At 41.6% G+C, this 13,678-nt stretch overlaps 1 protein-coding gene across 1 annotated transcript in view; it reads left to right on the top strand.

Annotated features, from left to right (window-relative positions):
• Window positions 1-13,678, top strand: part of LOC308133454 (chloride channel protein 1-like) — a 31,399-nt gene that overhangs the window by 6,574 nt on the left and 11,147 nt on the right. The window contains exons 2-7 of the mRNA XM_080500826.1: window positions 5,623-5,857; window positions 7,665-7,796; window positions 7,960-8,088; window positions 8,273-8,406; window positions 8,831-8,908; window positions 13,163-13,241. Of these exons, the coding sequence (XP_080356952.1) occupies window positions 5,623-5,857; window positions 7,665-7,796; window positions 7,960-8,088; window positions 8,273-8,406; window positions 8,831-8,908; window positions 13,163-13,241 (787 nt within the window). The remainder of the gene's footprint in view (window positions 1-5,622; window positions 5,858-7,664; window positions 7,797-7,959; window positions 8,089-8,272; window positions 8,407-8,830; window positions 8,909-13,162; window positions 13,242-13,678) is intronic.

Consider the following 13,678-nt stretch of genomic DNA (forward strand, 5'->3'; position numbering starts at 1 on the left):
TTAATTTAATGTAATAAGTGCAAAAAGTACAGTCATCTCATTCTGGCCTCTGGCTATTTATCTGCAATCGTACGGTTTGAATTTCATCTGCCAAATTGAATAGTCTCCACGAAAACCCGGTATTTGAAATTCCTAAATGACACGATGTCAAGTTGAACTGCGGACTACTGCGTGAGACGTTGTTTGTTTATTTTCTCCTGGCTCTCGTCGATTTGCTTTAATTAGAACGTGACAGCTTTTACTGTGTTTGGATGAGGCAAGGAACTGTTTTTGTGCTGGTTAATTAGTGTATGCATATTGAGGCCCGCATTCGAGGAATGTGTGTGCGTCGCGTTGTCTGGCCTGTGTGTGTGGGAGTGTGTGTGGGAGTGTGTGTGTGTGTGTGTGTGTGTGTGTGTGTGTGTGTGTGTGTGTGTGTGTGTGTGTGTGTGTGTGTGTGTGTGCGTGTGTGTGTGTGTGTGTCTAGGGGGCGTAATCTCCTGATCTGTCCATCAGTGAGCGGGTCAGATTTTATCATTAACCTTGTGCCACAGGACAGAGCTGTATTGTTGTAAGGCCTCACACGCACACGCGTGCGCACGCACATACACGAGACACTTTTTTTATTAGGCACACTTGTAAACACACAAACACAAAGTTCACCAGCTGCAAAAACACACACACTGATATTTATGAATATGCAGTGCTGGCTCTCCCTCACGAGGAGTGCAGGAATATGCTATTATTTTTTTAATTAACTCTCAATGTCACACTGCCCTTCAACCTCTGCATCTATTAACAGCTCTCGCTGTGACTGAAGCTCTCTCCCTTCTTTCCCCCCCGCCGCACATCAGATCCTGTTGTTATTTACACTTGAAGTTCTTCCTCACCTCTTTGAGTTTCTTGTGTTTTGCACTTTGTATCACCTTGGCGAAGCCGGCTCATGGATAGGGAACCATGAACGAATTCAAAGCCGCGAACATGTCACAGGCATAATATAAACACGGGCTTTTATTCCCGACAAAGCCAACGGAGGAATAGCTTACTTTTTTTTTTACATTTCCTTTGTCCCGCGAGACTTGCAATAAGCACAACTGCAGAAGCTCGACTTCCTACAAGAGCTCTCTCTCGCTCAAGGAGCTAATAATGAGAGGTGTGCGTGTCAGAGCTGTACAGTAACGGCTCGCTACTTTTATGTGTCCGTGGAGAGATTAAAGAAAGAAAAGTGCATGAAAATAATAAGAGCCACGAGGGGAGGCCGGGGATCTTGCTGAGAGTAAATTAGCGCGTGCAGAGGAGGAAGAGGAGCGGAGAAAGTGGGGGGTGGATCCTCGTGCTCTTGACTGGGAGTGGGAAGGTCATTCCACATTTGGAGAGTCAGACAAAGGCAGTGACAGTTCAAAAGCGTGTGAAAGTTGTGCAACTGATGTCATTTTAGGGCCTTGTTGTGTGTCACGGTGTAATGGATGAACAAGGTCGCACAGTGACACAATGTAAACACAAGGTCTGAGGGATGAAATCAGCAAAGTCGCCCTGGAATGAATAAATCACTGTTTTCTGTGATTTTCTCACACTATCACATAAAACGCTTGTCCAGAGGTCTGTGTTTTGTTTCTCTTACTGCTTGTAACAGCCAGAGCATTTTAACTTCAGTTTTAAATATACGAGTTCAAAGTGATTATTTTAAAGGTATGTCACTCTGTTTGACTTGTTTGGGCACTTACATGTTTTATCATACATTTTTCAAAACACAGCAGCTAAGTCACGTTCCAAGTGATTCATACAATAGAGATTGTTTTTTTGTTTTAACAATTTGCATCTGACTTTATTATTCAGGGATTTATTATCCAGGGATTTATTGCCCATTACTTAAGATATGCATTGTTTGAATTAGAATATAAGGTGCTTATATGTGTCTATAAAGGAAAAACTTTACAGGACAATATGCAACAAAAGAAGCTGAAATTCAAGGAAAACAAGATTCAAAAGTTTTATTTTTCATTTATCACATAAAGCATACATGGAATGAAAAGGAGCATGTTGTCTTTTGCGTGCACATAGTCCATTAAGATCGTCATGTGTGGTCGTAGTTTGAAATCATTGAAATTGTCGAAGGCATTGAGGTGAAAACAGTTGATCCAATAAGACTTTCTGAGGCTGGTTTATTTACTATAACAGTTCAAAGCTTCATCTTCATTAGCTGCTACCACACTGCTGCTTTCCAGCTGCCTAAGATCACAGTGATATGAGCTTATATCAGTGTTGACAAGGAGAAATAATAAAAATCTACAGCTGAAGGTAAACAGAGGGAATGTTAACTTGGAGTTCAGTGTTCAACATGGCATAGAATGAAACATGTTTTAATGTTGATTTGTCGCATTTAGAAGTTTCTCATTTCAATTGCTTGTTTGAATCGCTCTACAGTTGAATAATCCGACTGGTTACGAGCTGAATGTCTCTGGAAAGTTGACGATTGAATATTCCTGGTTACCACCTCATATTAATTGAACAAATATGGGGTAAATTGACAAACTCATCACTTGTTTATGCATGAAAATGGCCTAAACATGTTATTTTACAAGCATACCCATCTACAAAAGCCTCTTTTGTTCACTGTTCTTTGATTATTTTATTCACCTTTCCAAATATTTTCTGACTTTCTGTCCTACATTGATTCTGCCAGGATCACAATGACCATGGGGAGCCATTAAATGTCACTGAGTCACCCTGATAGCACACAGTTGGTATCAAGTAGTCAAGTTTATTAAGAATATATATTTATAAATGGCGTTTAAAAAAAAAAATCCAATTTCTATTAAACTGACTGTCAAAAATTGACACAACAGAGAAGATGCTGCTCCTGTGTAGTTTTACAGAAATAAAACAGCATATGTATAAATATAAATAAATAAATAAAACCCAGAGAACACTTGACTGCGGTGTTATTTTCCCCTTTTGTCGCCGTGGAGCTTGTGAGCTAAAGTGACGTTTCTTTCCCTCCACCTGTGAACAGTGAACAGGTTTCTGTAGTTGCCGTCCCTGGTTTTGATGGCGCCTGTGGTGCCGGCAGCTGTTTGATGATGTTGATGGATGGGTGCTTTGGTGTTAATGTGTAGTGCAGCGGTGATGCAAGTGGTCGTCTGCACTGTGGGACCGGAGACAGAACACAGACGGAGCTGCTGCAGCATCATGCTACTGACTTCTGATGAGGAACAGGTAAAGACACCAGGAGCAAAAGGCTCCGTCCACGTACAGGGATGTTTTTGTTTTTTGTTTTTTTTAATAATTATTCTTCTGTCAAGACTTTATTACACATTACTCTTCCCGTTTTGGATTTTATGTTGTTTCTTGCTTTTGTCAATGCATCTTCGCACATTCACAGTCTAAGCCATTTATAGCTCATCTGAATTGTTTCTTAATTAAACAAAAATAGTAGATACATGATTTTCTTTCACATTTACTTAATAGGCCACATATAATATGATTTTTTTTTCTTCCTGTCATTGTATTGTAGTCAAAGGATATTTCATACAAGCTCATAACGTGACAGGAAAATGAGTTACAGACTTATGATAGCAAACATAAACAGCTGATTTAAACCTACAAAAAGTTATACAATAGATGCAGAATTGATAGCGAACTCTATTGTTTCTGTTGATTCTCAAGTGATGCAGGAAAAATAAGAATAAATTCAACATTGTTTTTCCTCAGTAAGACTGAAGGACGCTGAGGAAAAGAAACAATGTTCTTAATCAACACATTATGTAATTGACGGAAACACATAGATTCTAAAAATATAAGCTTTCTAGCGACTTCCAGCTCGTGGTGTTTGTCAAATTTGTCATTTCTTTTCCGTCACCTGAAGTAAAATGATGCACAACTTTATATTTCGCGATGCAGAGTTACAATAAAAACATCTCAGTCTAAACTCAGATTTTGAATATTTGAACTATGATTTTAGCAGAACTGAACTTTATAGGTGGTGAGCACTTTATCAAGTTACATAATTGTGAGCTTGTTGCTGGTTGGCGTCCAGGTGTGGCTCTTGGGCCTTCAGGTGTGGCTCCTCTGGTTTTCTCCCAAAATTTAAAAACGATATCCTTGAGGCTAAATGGCTGTTTTGAAAAATAGGGTGACGGTCTGTCTTTGTCCATAGTCAGCTGGAATGGACTCCAGCTGCCCATGACTGTATTTTGGGGAGATATGGATGATCCAAACACATGCATTCTCTAATCTCTGTTGAAGAAATAAACAAATGATGACGGCAAAAACATGGACAAGTCAAAGTTTCTCAGTGAGAGAAGAGATTATTGACTTCCTTGTGCTTCCTGTGATTTAAACTCGACATAAAACACTGTTATTGTGCCTGTAAGCCAAAATATTTTCAACCAGAGGCCTGGAGGATATCACATAAATAAAAGTGATTTTCATTACTTTCTGTGACACCTCGCTGCTCGGCTGTTCACTGGAGTCTCGCACAGACAGGACTGGGATTAGAAGCTGCTCGTGGTGCAGCGTTGTTCTGAATAACAGTATGTGGCTGGTTGTGTTTGGCGAGATTTAAAATAAACCAGCTAGGTGATTTAGAGGCATCAAAGGTTTTGAAAAGCCTCTTGCAGTAACTGCATGGCCACCTGCTATGTGGCGTATTCATGTATTAATTATAAACTTCTATATCAGTCACTTTGTCATGTGGTTGTAGTGAGTCATGTATTTCAATGGAGTGGTTGTATAAAGCTGGTGTTTTGCTGTGTTTTTCTTTTTCCCCCTGCAAATCGCTACATGATAGATTAAGCTCATTTGTTCCCGTCATAAAGTTCTGGGTTGTTTTTTTTTTTAAGCGAATGTCTTTGTAAGTTGCTGTTTCACCTTCATTTTTACCACTTCAGACCATCATTACGTGCACTTTACAGAGCTTTGGTCCTGGTGGGGCCTCACGGTTGGATGTGTCAGCTCTCCTTTCCGGTGTGAACATGAGACAGAAATGCGCGGCAGCCAGCTCTCCCTCCTGCTTGGGTGTGTGGTGGGATGCATGTGATCCGTAGGTTTCGGTTGCACGTCGTCACTGCACCTGCATCTGCAGTATTTTACAGCTTCCACGGTTTTAACGAGTGCAAGCTGACCGTGAGGTGTCATGTTTTCTGACCAGCGCGTACATGTGTGTGTGTGTGTGTGGGTGTATGTGTGTGTGTGTGTGTGTGTGTGTTTGGCTGCGGGTCAGGTGTAAAGCGCGCTGCTCGCCGGAAGGGGAAGATGTGGAATGTCCTCTCTTCCAGGATCTCCTCCTCTGGCTCCTCTCCAGCTCCTGCTTCCACTCAGGGAGGGGTTTTTCCGATCCCTATGCCCGTTTTGTCTATTTCTGTCCGCCGGGGTACTCGGGTTGGTGTGTATCCCTTACACACACGCCGCACATTCCCCATCTCTTTCTCGTTATCTCAAGACTCCTTGCACAGGATCTAGTTCTATCCTTCTCCCAGGTCTCAGTTGTCAGAGGTATTTTCCCCTTCTCTTTCCTCCCTGTCTCGACTTCTTTCGTGTCCAACATCTTGTTTCACCCCCTTTTTTGCAGGCCCGAGAAACGTCACATTATCAAACGTGTGGTCATCAGTGCGTTCCTCCTCCCTCTCTTGCTCTCTCTCACAGCTGTACGGTGAATACAGGGAGCAGCTGGGAAACTTCGCCCGTCGGGAAGCCGCCCGCTTGCTGACAGAGAGACAATGGAGGCGACAGGCAGGGGATGGCGCCGCGGCGACAGGCCGCAGAGGCCCCGGCCGGCGGCATGCTCATCATCATCATCAACACCAAGCCGTGACCCTGGAGTCACATCACAGCCACGTTTCCTCCACCAAGAAGCCTCGGCCCTACTCCAAATGCCAAGGTGACCTAACCATCCAAGCAATTTTTGTTTTATTCGCCGACTTTGCAGAACAGAAAATATTTACGTGACACGTTTCAGTTTCTCTTTACTTTGCAAGTTATAATTTTACACGCAACGTGATGAGCTTATTAAATATGAGAGAGTGCTATGGTTTAATTAGGCTTCGTGAGGAACTTGAATTTAATGCCGACGAGGCTTAAAGCCACAGTCACGCTGAGGTCATGAAGACCTTAAATTGCCCCGTCTGCAGCCGGAGGCAAAATCTGCAATTAATACTACAATTAATCTCAATATCAAGTACCCGGTTCATTTACACATTGTCTACATTTTATTTCCCATAATAAAGGTGGGATTATTTTTTTCATGTTCATGAAAAATGTATTTAATCAAGAAAGTTCCACTGAAATCAAACATCTGTCAAGTTCTTGAATTAATTTTCTTGCCCCAAGCTTGAAAGCTTATTTCCAAGATCTGTTTTAACTTTGCATGATTTAAAAGGGCTAATGTCCCCTTCGTTCTTAAGACTCGGCGTCTGAATGAATCAATGTAATCTTATTCCAGGAAAAAGACCAGAAAACGAGTCATTTCAAGTTCAAATTCAGCTTTTGAAGCCTCTAAATGCATACGCTCATACAGATGACAAACGTAATAGATTCTTAATCCGTGTCACTACATTTCAACTTTTTGAACTGGAAGATATTAGTTTGGACTTTTCTTTGTTGGTATTTTGTGTTCGTATTCATGTGAGTTAGAGGAGTCAGGAGTTTGTAAACATCTGTAAAAATCCACCTTGTCCCTGAAATGGTTAAAGTGTGAATGAACAAATACTGAAGCTGCGTCACAGCTGCTGATTCAACTGTCTGACCTTCTCAGTGTTTGTCTGCTTTGTCCTGAACACTTATTCTTTTTTATTTATTTATTTTTATTGCGTAAGTGGCACTTTTTGATTTACATTTTATCACACGCAGGCCTTACTCAGAGGACACATTTACATCTCAGACTCTGCAGGGGTCATCGGGGGCCTCCCACAGCCTCCACAAGTGAAAATAGAGACATATTATTCCCTGTGGATGAAAAGCTTTGCAATTCAGCTAATATGATTAAAGTAGATTTTCTCTTTGAAAAGGAGAGCTTTCTTATCTTCTTCTGTGGGTGAAGACCTTACAACTTTGACAAAATAGGCACTCAAAACTGAGGCACAATGTTCAAAGTCCTCCTTTTTGAGATTTTAACAAAAAAGCAAAGCTGTTCAGTTGCATTCTAAATAACAAAAGATCTAATCTTTTTAAGCTTTAGCTGCAAACACACACATTAATGGCGTCCTAACTTTATAGAAGTACATTTGCAGCCAAGGTTACCTTTTCATTGGATGAGTTGTTTATTATATTTCCTCATTGTTCTTTAACAGTGACAAAGTCAATAGCAGCACGGATCTTCAATTAGGGATTGCATTTATTTTTAAGTATTTCATCGAGAACCCTGTGAAAAAGGAAGTTTCGCGAGGTATATGTCTATCAATTCAGTATTTTCATTAAGGTGGAGACTTTGAATCATTTGTAGATCTTTTTCATTATTATTTAATTGCATCTTAATCTTAATCTTGACAAAAATCAATTCTGTTGAACTTCAAAAACCATCTAACTTCTCTCATTATTCTGAGTTTTATTGTCATTTGCTGCATCTTTGCACTTTTGATCACACTGAATGATTCCCTCTCGGGCAGCGTAACAGTAACTATCTGCCGGTCATTAAATCAAGTGATGAATAGATCTGAGGTAAACCATTTGTTTTTATCTCTCTGTCCCAGATTGTTTTGCCCGTGTGCGGCGGTACATCGTGACAAAGATGGGGGAGGACTGGATTTTCCTGGTCCTTCTGGGGCTGACTATGGCTCTGGTCAGCTGGAGTATGGACTACGCCAGCGCCAAGAGTCTACAAGGTACCGCAGGCCAAGGTCACAGGCTGCGCAGCTGTCAGATCGGCAGTTTGTTAACAAAGGATTTTGGTGTCTGCTGCAGCTAATTACTGCTAGTATTCCTGAGTGTAATGTACATTCTGGCTCTTTTTTTTCTTATCGTTTCTGCTTTTTTTTTGTCTTTCAGCCTACAAATGGATGCATGGAGAGCTTAAGGGCAACGTACCTCTCCAGTATCTTGCCTGGGTTACATATCCTATGATCCTTGTCATGTTCGCTTCCCTTTTCTGTCACCTGGTTTCCCCTCAGGCCATAGGTAAGCCCTCCATCACCTGTCAAGCCTCTCCTATCCTCTCTCATTATTATTCCTACAGTACTTCTTTTGTCTTTTTCCCCCGTCATAAGACACCTGCCTCATCACTTCTGTTTTAATTGTATTTAATACTTGCACTCAGATGTTTCTCCTTCCCCTCAGTTGTTTCTTTCTATTTCCTGTGCAGGGTCAGGCATCCCTGAGCTGAAAACCATCCTGAGAGGTGTTGTCTTAAAAGAGTATCTGACCCTCAAGGCATTCGTCGCTAAAGTCATCGGCTTGACTGCCGGTCTGGGCAGCGGGATGCCAGTAGGCAAAGAGGTAAACACACATTTTCCATCTCTTTTTTTTCTCTGCCTTTCTTCGTATCGATAAAGCTTCCATTCATCAGCATCATCCTCACTACCGTCCCCTACCCCTTCTTCACTCTTTCCTCTATCACTCTATCTGCTCTTTCTCCAAGCTTGGGGGATAATAAATCATCCTCTGTCATGTTTTTTTCTTCCCTCCCTCATCTCACGGGACCGGGGCAAATTATTCAAGTCCGCTGCAAAGGAGTACATTCATTTTCCCCATTACAGTAGCAGGGCAACTGTCACACCCAGCAATTATACAGTGATTTATCTGTTCTAATACAACATGTCCCAGTTTAGACGCTCGGTTTTTACGGACAATAGTTTGTGTCTGTGCAGATAACACTGCGTGTCTCTCATCTGTGTCAATTACATCCTCCCGTCACCTCCAGGGTCCATTTGTCCACATTGCAAGTATCTGTGCTGCAGTGCTGAGTCGATTCATGTCCATCTTCTCTGGCGTCTATGAGGTAAGCCGAGGCCCTGACCAAAAGAGGCTCTATTACCCATAACTCTCGCCTCTTCACTAACCACAGTCAACTCACTAATAAAAGTGATGCATTTGGTTTCGATGTTTTAACTTGCTCTGTTGTCATTTTTGTTGAAATTACAGGGTTCCCACAGCTAATGTTTTATAAAAGCAGCTGTTGGTGTCATCGGAGTGGTATGAGGAATAGCTTTCACCTTGAAAATAAATACGTTCCTTTTTTTTTTTTTTTTTACCATTATTGATTTATTTCATTAAGTCTTACACACAAAAAAAAAAGTTAAAAGTGTTGATTTTGATCATTCTTGTCTAATTTCGACTCTAAAGTTTACTGTTTGAAGTTCAAAGCCAAAGAAAAACAGTGGGAATCCTTTGACTGTTCCCTATCTGTCTCTGTCCCAGCCAGCTCGCGCCCTCCCCTCCCCTCCCCTCCCACTTTCTCCTGTCTTTGTTTTGTTTTGCCCCCTCGCACCTCATCTGTGTTTTGTGTCTCACTGTATTAATAGTGTGACGGTTATGTCTGGCATGTGTATTAACAGTGACCTCCCATATCCCTGTCTCCCTTTTTTCCCCGCCCTCTCAATCTCTCTATCTCCACCCACCTCCCCTTGGCTTCCTCATTCATGTGTCTTTGACCTTTAACCCCAGAATGGCACCCATAACCAGGACCTGTTGGTGTGTGCGTGTGCTGTGGGAGTGGCCACCTGTTTCGCTGCTCCTGTGGGAGGCAAGTTGTACCCTGCTTGCTCAGACGCAGGCCTGTGGTCAGATTTATCCTCCCGAAATCATACTTTCAACATGTATATGGAGGTTAAGTCTGAACTCAGACCAGTGCGTAGCATCACAGCTGACATTTACAAAAGGTAAAACTTGCCGAATATTGCCAATTGTCAGAAAACCAGAAGGGAGATTTTTCTGACCGGGGGAGGATTTACACATCTTTCAACATATTTCCTTTAATCCTGCAACATGTTTTATAGTAACAACACAGAGTGAAAATCCATGTTCTGTATTAAAATCCAAAAAGTCTTTCTGATGTCATTTGGTCATTAGATCAAGGTTTTTCATTACAGAACGTCTTCAAAAATAAAGAACGTTCACATAGGGTGATCAGGCAGAAGGAAAAATGGAGCAAAGGAATAAACAAACTGGGATCAAATTATACGAGACTTGCAATAGTTGAATAATGTTCATCTTGTCGTTCTAACTACATATGTATGGATTCTTTTTAAATGACAGATAAATACAGAAAACTTTTTTTTTTACCTTGCTGACATGTTTCGGCTGCGACTGCAGCCTTTGTCAGGGCGTCATCTGACATGTGATGACGTGTCGGTATTTATCAGGTGACAAGTCTGACTGATCTGTGAGATTCTGTCAAGTCGGCCACGCCCCCCCGCCGTCCTGTATTTATCTGTTGTTTAAAAAAGAATCCATACATATGAGACATGGAAAAACATGAAATATTGACTAAACTTTGCATTGCCGTTATAATGCAGAAAACACACACGATATGATTCAAGGAAGTGACATGACTTGTAGACATAGGACAAAGCTGTGATTTGACAAGCTGGTAACGAACAATAATGAGAATATGAACTTAGATACACACAAGAACACACGAGTTTTAGCAAAACAAGTCCTGAAATGACAGGGGAACCAAAAAACATGAACAGAAACACCAAACATGACAAGTCAAACACAACAACAAGCATATTATGATTTTTATCGTAACATGAACTCAGAATATTGTTATACATATACATGAAATGGGTGTAAATACACTGTTTGACTGCATGGCTACAACAAACAACACAAGATATGACAAATCACTGTTAAGCCACAACAGTGGGACAAAGCAGAGAGAGAGAGAGAGTGAGAGAGAGAGAGAGAGAGAGAGAGAGAGAGAGAGAGAGAGAGAGACCACATATAAGCATATATAACTGTGTAACAGTGGGACCAGATGAGGCCTCATGGGACAAATGTTCAACCTGTTGAAAGCCTTCAACAGGCAACACAGGCCCAGACGTCTGACAGTAGACGTGATGTCGTCAGAACTACTGCATTTGCGTTTACTTACATTTCAAAATACATTTATTCTGCATGTTATTATGGGCTGCCTTGCAAGCAGCGTTAGTGACAATGCTGGCGAGTTATTTGTTCCCACGGATCATGGAAGATGACAATAACTCTGGAAGTAGAGCTACCTTTATGAGAAGGGAGGAATTCATCCATCCCTCTGACATATTGATCCCAATAACAACAATAATAATACTCTACGTTTCCTTTTGAATATAAACTTCTGTTTGTGTTAAAGGTAGAGAGAGATGAGGTAATTTAAGCACAATTCATATGTCTGCAGAAATCCTCGGAACTCTGCAAACACAGAGGAGCTGCTCTATTTAAGATTTGATATGTTGCAGAATGAATACAACATGAAAACACACAATAATCCAGGGAGCTGCTGAACGTACATAAAACACATAATCACACACGAAGGACAGCAGAATGCCTTAGCGTTTATCTTCATGCGCAGCCATGCCTCCACATGTTTTAGCTGTGTGAACAATCAGCTTAACACAGGGGGGAAAAAAAGACCTAATTTCGTTGAATATTTGGTGTTACAAGATTCACAGTGGCAATGTCAGCTTTATGACCAGCTCAGTGAAGCCCTCTTCGCTTCTGTTATCATCCAGTCCAAAATAATAAATAGCAGCCAGCCTGCCCTCAGACTGGCGATGAATTCAAAGTAGAAGCATATTTACACATGCAGATTACCTTCTTATCATCACTGGACCCGAGTCTTCAAATATGATGCTCTTGATGCCAGCGTTTCTTAATCTTGATCCCGGGAGACCTGCTGCCCCCACGTGTCACGGCTGCACCACACTTGATTTGAATGAATGGTTTGTTATTAGTCTCCTTTGATGGCTCATTAATTTGAATCAGGTGTATTGGAGCAGGGTCACATCTCTAATGTGCAGAGCGCGGGGTCTCCAGGACCGGGAATGAGATACGCCGGCTGTATTTATCCAGGTTGTCCAGATCAAATAACAGTGTTCAGATTTTTGATGGCACACGTACAGCTGTGGCTACATTATTACCAACTATTAGCTTTAGCAGCAGGACTTCAGGAAGCCTGGTTTGGGTGTTTACATATTGGAGTCGATGCTCCAGCTGCTGAATTGTTGTTGGGTTTTTTTAGCACAGTGGCTTTAACGTCTATCTCCCTCTGACAGTGATTGAAGCAACTCAGACCAGAAAAAAGAAAGCAGCCAACAGGCAGGCATCAAAAGTCTGCACTTTGTAAAAATGGGCAGCTTCAGGGAAAATTTGGACATTCAAAGGAAATGAACCTTTATAACTGCCATTTGGACACACGGGCAAAGAAAGGACATTGTCAAAGGCGAGAAAAGTGGACATTCGACAGATCTTTATTTATAGCCCTGCAACTGTCAACGGTTGAAACATCCCTTCTTCTCTGGCTTCTGTAGAAATCGCACCTGCGGTTGAAACGCATTCAGCACGTTGACTTTGTTCACACTCGCAACCAGGAAGGATGTCAGATCACGTTTAATGATCACTTCATGCAGAAAAGGGTTTCACACACTTTATTTTTTTCTTCTCACATTAAGAATAATATAGTAGATATTGTGTCCCAAGCCTGTCATGAATTTAAAACAGGCACAGGCTATAATGACTGTCAAACTCATTTACGATTTCTCAACGAAGCGACTGACTTTTAAGCGGCACAGAGTTTTGTCATTCAAGGTCATGATTTCTGGAGGTGTTTGATGTCTGCAGCTTTTCAGTTTCCAGCCAGCCATCAGCGGCTGCGGTCGGACGATGTGACCACTTGGTTTGTCCTCTGATTGCTTAATTGCTTCCTCCAAGCCTGATTGCTCTCACTTGCATGTGTGTCCCCTTGTGTGTATCTATCATTTATTTTTCTTTCTTTCCGCTTTCAAGGGAACGCTATTTATTCACTTTATTCCATTTTGCTTCCCCTTGTCTATACTCTCCTCCCGTTCTGTCCTCCCCACTTTGATCTTCTATTCTGTCCTTCTCCACCCCCCCACCTCTCTGTCAATGCTCACACTCCTCATCACCTTCAACTCCACCCCCCCCCCCCCCCCCCCACCGCACCACCTCTCACCTTTCATCCCTCCTTCTCCCTCTCATTCCTTCTCCTCTCCGTCTGTTTTTCCTTCTCCCTCTCTGTTTCCTGTGTCAGTAGAACCCTTATGGTTACACAGATATACTGACTGTTGGCTGTGCCGTGGGGGTGGGCTGCTGTTTCGGCACTCCATTAGGAGGTACTGTACGACTTGCACACTACCTCTCGACCAAAAACGCTCGCACCAGACATCCTCCACTACTCAGGCTATATCCTAGAGAAACAGCACTTTAATTTTTCTTATCAGGAGAAACAGGATGAGAGCAGAATTTAATGTCATTGTTTGATAAATGAGGAGAAAACATTCTGTTTATTTACTTTTTGTGCAGCATTATCTGCCTAACAATAGCCTTGTTAAGATTGGCAATAACATGTAATTGTCACTAAATATTTATTTCCAGTGACAAATAATTCACCAGTAAATAAAGAAAATATGATGCTAAACCATCTATAATTCAAACAGTGCTCCGAATTCTACTCAACAAATGTTTAAAGTAGATAGATAGATAGATAAATACTTTAATGATCTCCAAGAGAAATTCACAGTTCCAGCAGCAGCAATATGGAAAGACAGGG

The sequence above is a fragment of the Blennius ocellaris genome (genome assembly GCF_963422515.1).
Source record: "Blennius ocellaris genome assembly, chromosome: 8".
Classification (NCBI taxonomy): Eukaryota; Metazoa; Chordata; class Actinopteri; order Blenniiformes; family Blenniidae; genus Blennius; species Blennius ocellaris.